This window comes from Pyxicephalus adspersus, chromosome 4, assembly GCF_032062135.1.
Source record: "Pyxicephalus adspersus chromosome 4, UCB_Pads_2.0, whole genome shotgun sequence".
Taxonomy (NCBI): domain Eukaryota; kingdom Metazoa; phylum Chordata; class Amphibia; order Anura; family Pyxicephalidae; genus Pyxicephalus; species Pyxicephalus adspersus.
The window spans coordinates 127457490-127472518 of record NC_092861.1 but is presented as its reverse complement, the minus strand read 5'-3'; the positions used below and the strand labels follow the sequence as shown (position 1 = coordinate 127472518).

At 36.6% G+C, this 15029-nt stretch overlaps 2 protein-coding genes across 2 annotated transcripts in view; both read left to right on the top strand.

The window, feature by feature from the left end:
* Positions 1 to 15029, top strand: part of OTOR (otoraplin) — a 291057-nt gene that overhangs the window by 221692 nt on the left and 54336 nt on the right. The window lies entirely within an intron of this gene.
* The window catches only part of PCSK2 (proprotein convertase subtilisin/kexin type 2), a 99388-nt gene that overhangs the window by 77628 nt on the left and 6731 nt on the right, over positions 1 to 15029 (top strand). The window contains exons 8-10 of the mRNA XM_072409590.1: positions 1083 to 1258; positions 8727 to 8942; positions 12626 to 12726. Of these exons, the coding sequence (XP_072265691.1) occupies positions 1083 to 1258; positions 8727 to 8942; positions 12626 to 12726 (493 nt within the window). The remainder of the gene's footprint in view (positions 1 to 1082; positions 1259 to 8726; positions 8943 to 12625; positions 12727 to 15029) is intronic.

Here is a 15029-nt window from a genome sequence, read left to right as displayed (position 1 = left end):
GTCTTGTCTCCACTTGGTCTTGTCTCTGCCTCCAGCCTGTGACTGGACAATGAAACAGACTGATAAGCTGATCTATCTGTCGATCTGCTTTCAGCTTTCGTCACTATTTTACTGGTTATCACCTACATCTTTCCCCATGCTGGTTCTCCCATTCTGAGTCTTAGACTACGTACACACGTCCAACGGTTCTCGCCCAATAATCGGCTCAGGGACGATATCGGGCGAGAATCTGCCATGTGTACAGCGCCAGTCGTCCATCTTCTGAACGACTGCCCTGGCGGATCCATGAACGATGCACGACTAAGAATCCTAATGCAAGGGAAGGGGGAGAGCGCACAGCAGGGTGCCGCTCCGTTGCTCTCCCCCCTCCCCTCTGCATAGAGCAGAACGGTGCTGTATGTACAGCACTCGTTCATGCATCGTGCAGTGCTAGTCATTGGAAAGGATCATGAAAGGTCCTTTCCAAGGACTATTATTGCAGGTGTGTATGCGGCTTTAACCTTTCCGTACAGGTGATTGAAAGAGACTGATACAAAACTCAACTCAAAACTCAAAACTCAAGCTCAACTTCCACTGATTGCAGTACACTTAATCATTTTTTATGAACACTCAGGGCTGCTATCAGAAATCTCTGGGCCCCATACTAAGTACACTTCCTAGGCTTCTAACCCCATGTCTAAAAGTTAAAACATTGAAAAAGTCAAGCTCATTTTATCGAGGCCCAGTACAGAAATATCCTTTGTCCCCCCTAATAAATGAGCATGTATCTTTTAAATAGACCTTGCTATGAATCTCTAGGTTTATTGTTCTTCATTTTAGCCACCTATTTCAATGTAAAATCTAATTGAATGAACATTTAAAAAAAATATATCTTTATCTTGGCGTGTTAGCTTTGCTCCTTGTCCCCACAAACAGGTAATTATATTTTCCATAAATAAAGAATTTTATTGAGCTTTTCATTTTTTACAGGGTCAGCTTTAGCAGGCTCCCCTATGCCAGTTCATTCAGAATGATTGAAATAAGTGGCTTATGCTTTCTTTTGTGTTTTTCTTATGTTAACTTGTGTATTTATGACATTTCAGGTATTCGCATGCTGGACCAACCTTTTATGACAGATATAATTGAAGCATCTTCAATCAGTCATATGCCACAAGTTATAGACATTTACAGTGCCAGCTGGGGTCCCACAGATGATGGCAAGACAGTGGATGGGCCCAGAGAACTAACCTTACAGGCCATGGCAGATGGTGTAAATAAGGTAATGGTCATTATAACCTTCATTTGTTTTCTCACTATTCTCTGGTCCAGGTCACCACTCTTCTCTGGAGCTCCTATCATCACAAAATGTTGAAGAGGTCTTGAACTACAAATGCTACATGAAAGCCAGCAGCAATATCAGCCCACCTCATACCAGATAAACATGTCACTTTGATCTTGGCAAATGTTTCAGCTTGCAATGGTACACTCTAATTATTTTGGCATTTAATAAAGACAAAGTATTTATAAAATGCTGTTTTTAAACCTGAATGGATGTATTCCTGTACATATTCTAAAGTATGCTATTAGATGCCCCTTTTATTAAAGACGCATGTTTAATGCAGTGTTCACCTTTCTTTACCTTTTTAAGAAAAAGCTAGTTTATACCTAAAGACTAAGGATGATCTAGAGAGCCTAGGGAAATATTCGGTAAATATGGGAACCTGCCCCCCAAAAAAATGTTAAAAGGCATGTCATTTTTCATAAAACAATGGTAAAGCATTGCAAAAAATAGCCATTTTTTAAAGCCGACAGCTACATTTTTGCGTTATTTGCAAAGTCCACAAAATTGCTAAGAGGTTTAGGGTGTCAGTGGCTACATGTCCAAGTGAAAAATGTTCTTTAGGTATTCTTTAGGTATAGGTCCTATTTAATGTACAGCGCTGTATGTTGTATATATAAATCCTCTTTATTAATATTATTATTATTATTATTATTATTAATAATAATATATTACTATAGGTGTCAAAACACATTTGTAAAGCAGATATGGGTTAATTAGCATCAGAATCTGCTCTTTAGCTTTCCAAATATTTATATATACAATAGGTTTTTATCCTAATTCAATACTCAATGTTTCCTCACATGATGGACTTTTTCCATTCACAAATTCTACTTTGAAAAACTATATTATGTTGCACTACTCCGGGAGGATTGTTGCAGATTTAAAGAAAACAGTATAAATGTAAGAAACATTTATACAGTAGGTCTAAGAAGTCTTCAAGATGTAGTGTTTCATTTTTTCTTTTTTACAAAAAAATAAAAATAAATAAATAAATAAAATAAATAAAAATTGTTTGGACCCCCCCCCCCTCGAATATTAAAGCCAGACCTTTTTCTTGGGCATGAAACCTGATTGGCCAGAAAAAGGTAGGCAACAAGTGTGCAACTCCTCCCCCTTACCTTGCCATACCAGTTTTCCAAAACAATTTGGCTGGGCAGAAACGAAGGGGACAAAATTGTCCAGCTTCCTTATTTGACCGTACTGTGTCCCTTGACTGCCCCTGCAACAGTGGAGAAGCCCAAAGTTGGAGAAGAGTGCCCCATAATGTGACCCCATTGTCATTAGGGTCTGTGAGCAGAGCGCTTGTTGGAATTTTGGAACCAATCTTTATTAGTGCCCCAAGATGTACACTCCACACCCTGGGAAACGAGTACACAACTCATTCCCGGGAAGTTAAAAATAAAAAAAAAATAAATACACACAATAAAGAAAATAACATTTTTAAAATCATTTACCTTTCCAGGGTCCATCAATATCCAAAGACAAGTTCCCATTGAATCTCATCTATGTATGTTACCTGCAGACATGACAAATATTAATGCAATTGTAAAGCAGGGGTAGACCATTCTAGAGAGGTGAAGATCTACCTGAACAACACAAAAGTGAATAAAGTTCACCATGATGCAGCATGTTTTTTTATCTTGAACTATAACTTTGAATCCAATATCCTCACCAGGTTTACCTTAATAGAAACCTTCCGTGATGCAGACTTTACTCTACAACTGGCAAATCTGCTTGTTTACAAGCCAACTACAGATTCTGCTATACTTCTAATCCTCTTGAATATAAGTGCTGCAGATGGAAGCCTGGTATTGCACGTTTTGTTAATGGCCTTGAGGAGAGGGAGATGGAGATGTGACCACAGTGCTAGGATATATGAGACATGCAGAGCTTACGTCTAAGCAGCCCAGAGGTACAGAAGTAGCTGTATCTGGCATGTGGGCAAGCAGACTTGCAGGTTAAAGAAGATAACCTGGAGGAACCATTGATGGAAGGATGTTGCTTTTGAGGTTAATGTTTAACTGCCATATGTATAAAAAGGTGCTTAGAGTTGGGCTTTAAAGTAAAAACTTTGCCAGGTCCTATTATTAGAAAAATGAAATTTGAAGACAACTTAAAAAAATATAATGCAAATGTCAATGTAATAAGACTAGGAATACCCTAATGTACCCTACCTCTACAATGTAAAGTGGCATATGTGCAATATTGGTGAATACTGGGGAATGGTCCTTTGCCTTGTTTGAGTTTTTTATTTCACTGGAAACCATGCTGCATTTGTTCTTCTCCTATAACTGTCTGCATACAGTATCTAGATTAAACAAATAGACCCAAAAACAATATTTTATACAAATTGTGACTTTACTTTCTTAAACTTTGCAAAATTTTGTACTCTCAATAATAGATTGTACTTTCAATATTAGATTTAGCTGATTAAATTTGAGGGTTTAAGTGGGCTTTAACTCTTATGTTGTGGACCCTTATTCACATGAATTTGGTGCTTGTTGCCATTATATTTCCTTACACTAGGACTACAAATATTAGGAATTGTTGGTTGTAAAATAATAATTAGGTTTTCCTAGATTATTCTTATTCTGTAAAATGATATGTATATAAATTTGCCAAGTTGCTGTAGAAAAAATTTCCATTTACTACTACATTGCTAATCAAGGTAATTGGTTCCTCTGGAGTTTATATACGCCAGAGTTTTCCAAACATTGAATACATTTATTTCAAACAATACATTTTAAATCATGACTAATGATAGAGCTGCTTTGGTTTCTGAAGTTTAGAGAACCAATTACCCATTCCCCAAAATCCATTAAAAACCTACTAGGTACTAGGACCCAAATAAATGTAGCATCAGCAACACCATATGGCCAATTAAAACCAATACATTTATTATAAATAACTATGTTGTACTTTTTAATGCTTTCTGACAAATGCATGAGTTTTAATTGACCATCTGGTTTTGCTATAGCTAAAATATTTTTGGTACTACTAGGTATCCTACTAGGTTTTAAGAAAAATTTGGAGAATGGGTAGTTATCCGTGCTGGTGACTCATATCTAGCTGATTAGTACTTGCATGTCTATCTCTGAAGAATTCTATGATTCCTGTTTATGAGTTGACTTTCCTTCATAATATGAAATTGCAAATCTGTACATAGAATTTATTAACAAATTTGCCTGGGTTTCTATAGCCAAGTTAACTGATCATATGCACATTAGCAAGTTTCTTTAACCAGATCACCAGAATAATTTGTTATGTCTGTCCAAAATGTTTTAAGGTTACATAGTAAGTCAGGTTGAAAAAAAATACATAAGTCAATCAAGTTCAACCACTAGGAAAATAGGCATACTAAAAACCTGCATACCATGGATAAAACCCTATAGACATAGTTGATCCGGAGGAATACAAAAAAAAAAACCCTTGTAAAGCATGGTGCGCTCCAACAGGGAATAAAATTCCTTCCAGATCCCATAAAGCAGTTGGATGTTCTCTGCATCAACAGTCTTAGTTGTCTTTACTTTAATACCCAGTTACATTTTTCTTTTTCCTAAAGCAATCTATAGAATGTGCTAAATGTACTTTCCTAAGGAGCCTATTCCATGTTTTCACAGACCTTACCCTGAGGAATCCCTTCCTCATGAAGAGAATAACCTTCTTTACCTCCATGTGCAAAGAGTGCCCCGGGTCCTTTGTAATGCTCCTAAAGTGAAATATTCCAGATGTGGTCTGACCAATGCTTTGTACAAGGGCAGGATTATCTCTCGATTTCTCTTTTAATACAATCAAGTACTTTTCTAGTTTGAGATATTGCAGCTTGATCACCTTGTAACCCTAAGGCCAATATAACCTTGTTATACTCACTGCAGTCATTACAGTCTGTAATTTAGAAGTCATAGCTTGCATAATTGTTTCGGGTTAGTTTTGCAAAGAATTGTAACCACTAAATTATCATGTAAATACAGAGGATTCAGCAATGTCAATATTTTTATTCATTGGCTGCCTTTAATAGGAAAGTCACATACCAACCACCTATCTAAATATAAAAAGATCTTTCAAACTTGAGGAAATTCTATATCAGTTATTTTATACTGCACACACACAGCAGGTGTATGACAATTTCAGCAATTTTCAAACAGCTTTCAACGACAAAAATTATCAAACTTATAAACTCAACCTACCACCTTGTCTGCCATAATGATGGTAGTATACTTATGGTAGTAACTTTTGGTGTTGTATTGTCTTGACCCTTTTAACCATTTTTTAGTTAAAAGCATATTGCTGTGTATTTGGACATTATGATAGTGACAAGATACCTGAGAAGTCATCATCTGAAATCTACTATTAAGTGGTCTTGGCTGTGGAGTGAGATGAGAATGTTGTCATTGAGAGAGAGTTGGACATGTGAGAGTGCCATGTGAGTAAGTATTTTGCATGAGGACATGCTACGTGAGCTTACATGAGAAAGAATGGCATGTTTTTTGAAGGGCTGCCTTACCAGCGAGTTACCTTAGGAGAGAGAGTCCTTTGGGGAGTTTGACCTGTCGGAGAGTGCTTTATCTGTGCCAAGCGAGGGTGTTATCTAACAGAGTATGCAATCTTAATGGTTAAAATTTGAGAATACCTGTGAATAGGATAGAGAATGGCACATAAGTGCATTGTGAGAATGATTCCCGTGTAGAGAAGTTCCACATTACCAACAGTTCAGTGAGAGATTATATTCCAATTCATGTCCCTTTAAAAGAGCTTTCCAGCTTTGGCTTTGGGGGTTTAATACAAAGTAAAAAGGTCCCTGAAAGGGCAAACAGAGACAGAGGGCCTTGATTTATTAAAGCTCTCAGAGGCTGAAGAGGATACACGTTGATCAATGAAGCTGGGTGATTCAGAAAACCTGGAATGTTAGCAAATGTTTTGAATCCTGAACCAGATTCATTTCAGGTTTGCTGGATCACCCAGCTTAACTGATAAAAATGTATATCTTCTCCAGCCTTGGAGAGCTTTAATAAATCAGGCCCAGAGATGCAGCTTTGCCAATGAAGTAAACCTGAAGCAGTAGTCTCACCTTGACTCATGGCAGGTGAACCACTGGTTAATGTATTTGGTAAGTTGCAGATATAGGTGCTTTCCCATATGCTTGGTATTCAGCTCAATATATTTATCGGAATTTTTTCTGAGATGCATGAGCAGATCCTTGGTTCCTTCTTTATATATCTTGTATTGACATATCTGGGTCAATGTCTGCTGATAATATCTTTATTCCTGCATATAGATGTTAACGCAGTAGTTGAGGTCAACTCAGAAGGAATATTCTTGATCTATTCATCGGAAAGAAACACACTTTATGAAAAACCTTTTCTTCTTTATGTTGATGTATACTTTGCTATTTTATAATGTTGCAATGTTCCTTTTCAGCTAATATATATGATTATAGTTACATACATGGCACTTTTTGTTGTTATATCAAAGGCAAAAAACGTTACCACAATACTTTATCATTATTAATTAATATAATAATAATACATTTTAACCATTTTGCTACTAGATCAATCAATTGAATTTCAAACACACCCACTCAAATGCACATTTTGGAATTAAAAATGTAGTGAAAAACTCTTATATTTTATATTGTCGGAAAGCAGCACCTAGAGAGCAAAGATGAGTATTGCAACCAGAGATGCTTTTTATTTTGTACAGAATATGGGGGCCATAAAAAAAGAAAAAAGCACATAGTTGGATTTTTTAGTTGATAATTATCCAAAAAAAAATTTTGTTTATAGTTTTTGATGTCAGGTGGGGAGATTTAAAACCACTGTGCCCCTTTCTGAAAATTTGTTCTCATTATTTACCCCAGTGTACATTATTTCCAAGACAATAGATAAGGGGAAATCCAACATTTTGCAGTGTTCACCAAAATAGTAGGTAAAGGCAAATCTTGCAACGTGGATATATGTTCTAGTTGCAACTAGTAGGTGGAGACAGGAAGTAAGAGAGAATTTCCTTAACTGGGAACAGATAAAATATAAAAAAGACTAAAAAATGGGGTAAAACATTTATTTTACATTTTTACATTTTAATAATCCATACATTTTAAAAATGAAATTCTGATAACTTAGTTAAAAAACAAACATAATACCAGAAAAAATGTGAAAAGGTAATTTACCTTCAACAGTTATCACTCAAATAGGGATCTTTATTCTAGGGACATTATTATCATCAAGACAGAAAGATAAAACAACTAAAACACAACATCAATTTTAATCCCTTGCCAATGTACAAAGAAAAGATTGGAATATGGGAACTGCTAATGCAGAGGAAATGTTCTATGTAGGAAGTCAAGAAGACACTCTTTACCATGATCTTCTCCACAGAATACAGAATACTTTGCTCTTGGGCACTTTCTACTGGTATAACCTAAACTGACAGATTTTCTTCAAAAATGTAATAGGAAAAGTTGAGAGTTTGTTTTAATCATGTTAAACCTTAGGCAAGTGAAAGACAGATCACAACTGTCATGACAAAACAGCTTAAATGTCAGGCTCATACAAACCAAATAAAGATAATCACAGGGAATGACCAGACATTACCCTACAAACCTAAACCATACCCTCCCCATTTTAATATATGTCCATACAATATTGTATTCTTTTTCTTAACTTGTTCTTAAAGCAAAAACAGCTGGTATTACTCTTTTTACCGTCATCACCAGGCTGGAAATTGATGTAAGGGCAACTACTAGGAACCCAATTCTCACTAGCACAACAAGCCTGATTTATTAAAGTTTCTCAAGACAGGAAAATATAGATTATCATGGGAGAACCTGGGTGATCCAGCACCTATAATTGATCTGGTCTAGGATTGAAAACATTTGCTAAATAATATCAAATGATTTTTAGAAATTTATTCCCAGGTTTGCTGGATCTCCAAGGTTCTCCCATGATAGTCTATCTTCTCCAGTCTTGGAGAGCTTTGTAAAATCAGGCCCATCCAGGTCCATTTTCTGAAAGCCCTATACTTACACCCAGTGGAATGGCATGCTGGTGGCAAAGAAAGGGGGGTAGGCAAAGTTATTTAGTCCAGTTGGCTGGGATAACAAAACTGGTTAGAATTTCAGGATAGCATAGGCATTGTGTGGTCAAACTATACAAGATGTTAGAAGCTCTCTAGAATAATTTTTAGAAATATCTGGTAGTCTTCTGTACTTACAGCATGTTTTACAGCAATAAAAAAATGTGCATTCAAAGGAAAATGTGCTGAACATATTTTTTCTTTTGTTGATTTGATAAACCAAAGCATCCAAATAACAATAATTAGCAAATGTTCTTCATTTTTTTTATCACCAATTTAGAGAGATTTTATATAAACCTAAACAAACAAATAAAATATGAATGCTCTTTGACAGGGTCGTGGTGGAAAAGGAAGTATCTATGTCTGGGCGTCCGGAGATGGAGGAAGTTACGATGACTGTAACTGTGATGGATATGCATCTAGCATGTGGACTATTTCCATAAACTCTGCTATTAATGATGGTCGGACCGCACTATATGATGAAAGCTGCTCCTCCACTTTAGCCTCCACATTCAGCAATGGTAGAAAACGAAATCCTGAAGCTGGCGTGGTAGGTACACAGGCTGCCGTCTGCCCTGAGGCGTAATCAAGCGCCAGCCTCACAATAGAAACAGCAGATGTTCTTTTGTTAGAGCTCATTTTAAATGATAGAAAACCCAGTGAGGCTTTCACTGGCGGCTGATGAGAAATATGTTAATATTTAAACAATCCAAACATCCTTTGGATATTTCATTGGTTCAGTTACCATGCTTGGCAGTACAGTTCATGCAGTGAAAAATGTTTTGTATTATAGGAGGCAAATTAACACGCTCTGTCTTATATGAAAACTCCTTATATAATGGTACAAATACAGGAAAACATAAGAAGGAATAGAGGCTGCCGAAGGCAAGAAAAGTAAAACATACCACGGCAACGTACAACTATGATGGAAAATATTATATTCCAATAAATCTATGTAGATAATATACTGTATGTAATGATCACATTGTACATTACTTTATAATTACAGTATAATATTTTTTGTATTTAGCTTTTTTTAAAATATACTCAAGATTTGCACACAATGTCAGCATCTGGGACAACCACATTGTATTCCCATGGTTTAAAACATTCTTTTTAGAAATCAGTAAAAAGCTCTTGATACAATGTCTTAATTACCTCTTCCATCTTTTCACAACTTCATCAAAATGTTCATATTTCAGAGCAGCTTTGGGCAACATGGCAATAGAAGAGATTAACAGAGACTAATATACAGTAGCAGTTCTTGTGACTCTGTAAATATCTTCCTTAGTAAACTGCATATGATATCCAATAACCATGTGAAAGTCACAAAATGCCCAGTTTACCATAGGTTTGATTTTTTATAATGCACTGCATGGGACTGCACCTAATGGTCACATTCATTGTCCAAACTTTCCTTTTAATGGGTGGGTGAGGCTAAACCAGTGAACACACTGGTAAAGATAAGATAAATGGCAGGGTGAACATTGAAGATCCTTAGGGTTAGCTGTACCTCCCAAGTCATGATGCATTTTAAAAGTTTATACAGTGATACCTCAGCTAACAAAGATAACTCATTCCGGAATCACATTTGTTAGCCAAAATATTTGTTAGGAAACATGATTTCCCATAGGTTTCAATAGAAAATCGTTTAGTTTGTTCTGGATGCTGCCCACAATTTAAAGATAAGTTTTATAAAAAAAAATAGTACCCCCAAAGGCTGAGATGTACAGCTTCCCAATTGAAACAGTCAACATGTTATTAGGCAGTGTGGTGTCAGTTACTGCATAAAGTCCTCACTGTAAGTTAATTACAAACAAAGAAAACACTTTATGCAAACACTTTAAGCAAAAACTGAAATGAAGTGTAGACATTCATCAACTTCTGAAACAAGCTGTGCAGAAAGAAACAACTACAGAGTTTGTCTTGGTCTTTAGAAGATGAGCTCCCAAGATTACCCACAAGATTACCCACAACCTCAGCTGTGTTTAGAAAAAGTTTTCATGCAAACCACCCCTCCCCCCATCAAGCCTCTGTCCTGCACACAAGCAGCAGGGAAAAATGTTTTTTTTTTTACATTTGTTAGCCATATCCATATTTGTTAGCCGAGTCTCTTAAACATTGAAAAAAAAGTTCATTTCGCTGAAAAATTTGTTAGCAGGGCCACTCATTAGCCGAGGTATTACTGTAGTTGTAAAAACAAAATATATATTCACTACTCACTGCTAGTGTAGTGGGGACATTGGACATATTCAAATCTGTCATTTATCCTTTATACATCTATGTTATAGAAGCCTTTAGAGGGGGAGTTGGTATAGCTGGTTTTTGCAAAAGAGCCATTGGTTCAAAGTCACATGTAGGGATCCATTGAGTTATGGCTTTATGCCTCTAGGACTAGAGCAGTATTGACCTATACTTTAGGATTTGCAGTCTCCACTTATGCCTTTCATGAGGAGTCTGTGCCTCATGAAGCTGGAAAAGTGTAGGAAGCCAGTGGGGTGTATGATACATTGGCAAGCAGCCTAATCCTTGATGACAGCCATCTATGTGATGACCGCTGCTGCAAATTGGGAGCAGATGGTGTCATAACAATGTCAGCTTTTATTTTGGAAGCTTTAAATAATCCCCCCAAAACACTTTTGTATTGAAGTTTCCAGTACTCAGTAGATATCCTTCTTTTTATTAGTGCCGGTAGTTCCCGAGTTAAGGACATCTGACATACGGACAACTCCTAGATACGAATGGGGCTTCCCTGCTCACTCGTGTGCAGGACGAAGGCTTAATGGGGGGCAGTTTGCATGACTTGGAGAGGAAATCTTTTGCTAAACACAGCTGAAGTTGTGGGTGATCCTAAGGACTGAGCTGATCTGTAATATCTTGTAACTCTTTAATGACCAAGACAAACTCTGCAGTTGTTTCTTTTTGCATATCAAAGCACAGCTTGCTCCAGAAGTTAACCTCCTGAGCGGTATGGCTCGGGGTAAAAAAAACAGCTGATAACGGTAATCCTGAGCCACAATCGGGGTAGCTAAAAAAAAAAATAAGATTTACCTGGTCCCACAGGCGTCCTCGAGTGTCCTGCCGGTCGGATCCCCTCTTTGTCCGATCTGTCATCTGGCAGTGTGCGATGACATTCCCCAGAAGTTCCCTGTGACGTTGGTGCGTGCGGGGGCATGGCGGGAATTTTAAATTATTTTGTATTGGATTCAATACAAAATAACTGTTTTGAATCCAATACAAAATAATTCATATATATATACATAATGTTTATGCTACTGTACAGTTATATTACAGGTTTCAGTATTTTTGGTTCTTTATGCACCCTTGTTTTAACAAATTTTTGTGTTTTTTTATTTAAAGTTTATTATTAAACTTATTACATTTAATAAATAATGGACATTTTTCGGTGAGTTACGCCTAAGAATTACAGGCCTACAATGTAAAATAAATTTTCATGAAATACAATGTACTGTTTTTAGACATATAAATCCGGACAGAAATTAACCGTCCTGGAGGTGAATGAATGTCTAGGCTCCATAAAGTTTTTTTTTTTTGCTTTGTTTGTGGTTAGCTCACAGTGAGGATTTTAAACACTAACTGGCACCTCACCGCCTAACAATATGTTGAGACAAACATCTGTCCTAATTGCATTTATTAAAATATTGTACCTGTTCCAGCTAATATACAAATTCAACTTAAGAGCAAACCTACAGTCACTATCTCGTATGTAACCTGGGGACTGCCTGTAATGATATGCTTCTCAGTAGATAAATAAATACCCATGTAGCTTGCCAGGAATTTTAAGAAGTATGAGGCCATTTTTTCATTGTCCTTTCCTACCTTAGAAAATGTTATCATTGCACCTCAATGGTGGCATACCACTGACCGTCCTCAAAGAAGCACAGAATTCTTTTTAATATAGTTGTTTTTTTTTCATTGCTCACAGAGCCAACTTTGAAAGATGGAATTTCATTGCCTGGCAGAGTTGCACATCATAAGACAGTACAAGCTGCTGTGTCTTTTGAATTACTTTTTTTGTCTCAGAAATTATCCAGTATTTGTCCATAGCATTCAAATAACTTTAAAAGCAAATTTGAGGGAATTCATCAAAGTGTGATGGCTCTTTTATAAAAAGTGACGTTTGATAAATATTTCAGTGCTTTCCAATGATTTGTGTGTAATATGACATTCCTAATACTGTGTGACCTGTAAATTATTAATTTGTGTTTTCAGGCTACAACGGATTTATATGGAAACTGTACTTTACGTCACTCAGGAACATCTGCGGCAGCACCAGAAGCAGCTGGGGTGTTTGCATTAGCCCTGGAGGCAAAGTATGTTCATGAGATTTTCCTTACATATGTGGCAGATGACAGTAAACAAGATTTGTCATTTATCTGTGCAGAATAATTTAAAGAGACTTTCCACATTCAGATATTTTTATGTTTCTGAATTGTTCTAAATTGTTTTCTAAAATCATTTTCCTAGATTACTCCTGGTACAGTCATATGGAGGAAATCAGTTTTCATTTCCCTGAAATTTCAGTGAAATTAATGCAATTGAGCATCATCTTTATGGAGATGAAATGCTTTGGAGGGCAAAATTCAAGTAAAAATTAAAGGTGCTGTGGGCTTTCAATTGTCCCTGAGGGTTATACCAGCTCCCCTCAACCACCCTAGCCATAAATACTGTGCCAATAATTGCTCACTCATTAGAAGCCATTATCTTCATCTGTCTTTTTACAGAAAAAAAAAGTGAAAAAAAAAGAAATGAAAAAAAAGAGCACAGAAATAATTAAAGAATAAAACATAAGAAAAATAGTACATAGAATACATTTTACATTGAATAAACAAAGTAGACCTAATAAACCATAACAAACCCCATCTTCCTATCTTTTACCCAAACCGTTCAGTGAAAACTTTTATTTTTACTAATTACCTTGGAAAAAGAATCCAATTTTTACTACTTTATAGGATAGTGTTCACTTTTTTATTTACTTTTTTGCTGTCTTTTTTCTCTGTAAAAAACATCTTATCGCTAATAATGGACCATTCTGGATAATTTAAGGGCTCCTTTTATTTATTTATAATCTCTAACATATTACATGAAGGTACACAAAGATACACAGAGATTTATTTAGTAAAAAGGCTAAAGGCCTGTGACAAGCCTGCATGTATAACAAGTACAAACTATAACTGCTCACTGTTTGGCTTGTGAATCAAGTAGATTTTTAATCAAGTGAAGTTGGAAAAAACAGAAGTTTTTGAAAACTAAAGGAGTTAAATGCTTATAGTAACTATAAACTGTAAGTAAACTTTTATACCTCCTTTTAAACAAAAATTGTAACTAGGAAAATAAGTGGTAGCAATGTGGAAAGTTTGATTCAGTACACAGTCTGTCACATGTACAAATGGAGCAACAGCTCCTAGGTGAATACTGCTGTGACAAATGTGAGCACATCGCCTGTCTGGTATCTTGGATTGGAGAGCTGGAGAAGCGCATTGCAACACTGAAATCACTGGATCACCTTGGGAGGGGTCTCCTGTTCACTGAGCAGGCATTTAATGGCTTAGATATGGAGGGTGGAGAGGTTAATCAGGAAGAGCATGTAGGGAGTTGGGTTACTGTAACTGGAGGGAGTGGTAGGGCCACCCAGAAAAGGAAAGCCAGCCCTGTGTTTGAGCACCCCAACATGTTTGCAAAGTTATGTGAAGATGTGCAGGTGGCAGACCCAGTGGTGGCAACTCTAGATGTCACTGCTACCCCTAATAGCCAAGAGAGAAGCACATCTAGTAGTGGTGGGGAGAGAATTGCAGGAAGGAAAAGACAATTGGTTGTCATAGGGGATTCTATGATCGGGAGAACGGATAGAACAAAAATTAAAAATTCAGTTTTGGGAACTAGGTGTCAAGCTGAAGAAAAGGACCTCCAAGGCTGTATTCTCTGGAATATTGCCTGTGCTATGCACAACACAGGAAAGGCAGAGGGAGCTTAGGCAGCTAAACACATGGCTTAAGTCCTGGTGTAGAAGGGAAGGGTTTGGGTTCATAGAGCACTGGGCTGACGGGAGAGGTTATAAGCCAAGACTTTATAAATAGAATAATTGTTTACTTCCTCCTCATAGACTTTTAAATTCTAAATATAGCCTCTTAAATATTCTCTGCAGTACACTTCCCAATCCTGTCAATTAGTACATGGAAGTTAGGTCGCCTTTGCTCTCTGCAGCAATTGTTAAAAGCACCATTAATATTTAAAGTACTTTAATATGCTAATACCAAGATTAGAACAAGCAAAAAAGCCATTGTGAAAATAAGACCTATGCTTAAACCCATACAATATGTCCATGGTGGAGTTTTAGGGTCCTGTAAGCCATCTATTATGAGATCAAACATTTTCTTAGACAAAGAAAGACAAGTTTATCAGGAGAATAGGTGTAAATAAGAAGAGTTCCGGTCCAAGGACTTAACCTTTGGTAAAAATCAACAGTGAGGGCAGTAGAAGAGAAAGAGTTACCACTAAAAGTGATTTGCAATAGCCAGTAAGTATATGGAATTTATCAGCAAGGTTTAAGGGACGGTATATGTTCTGCATTAGACCCAGAGTACTGGTGATAGTGAGCAGCTTGACTGGGAAAGGT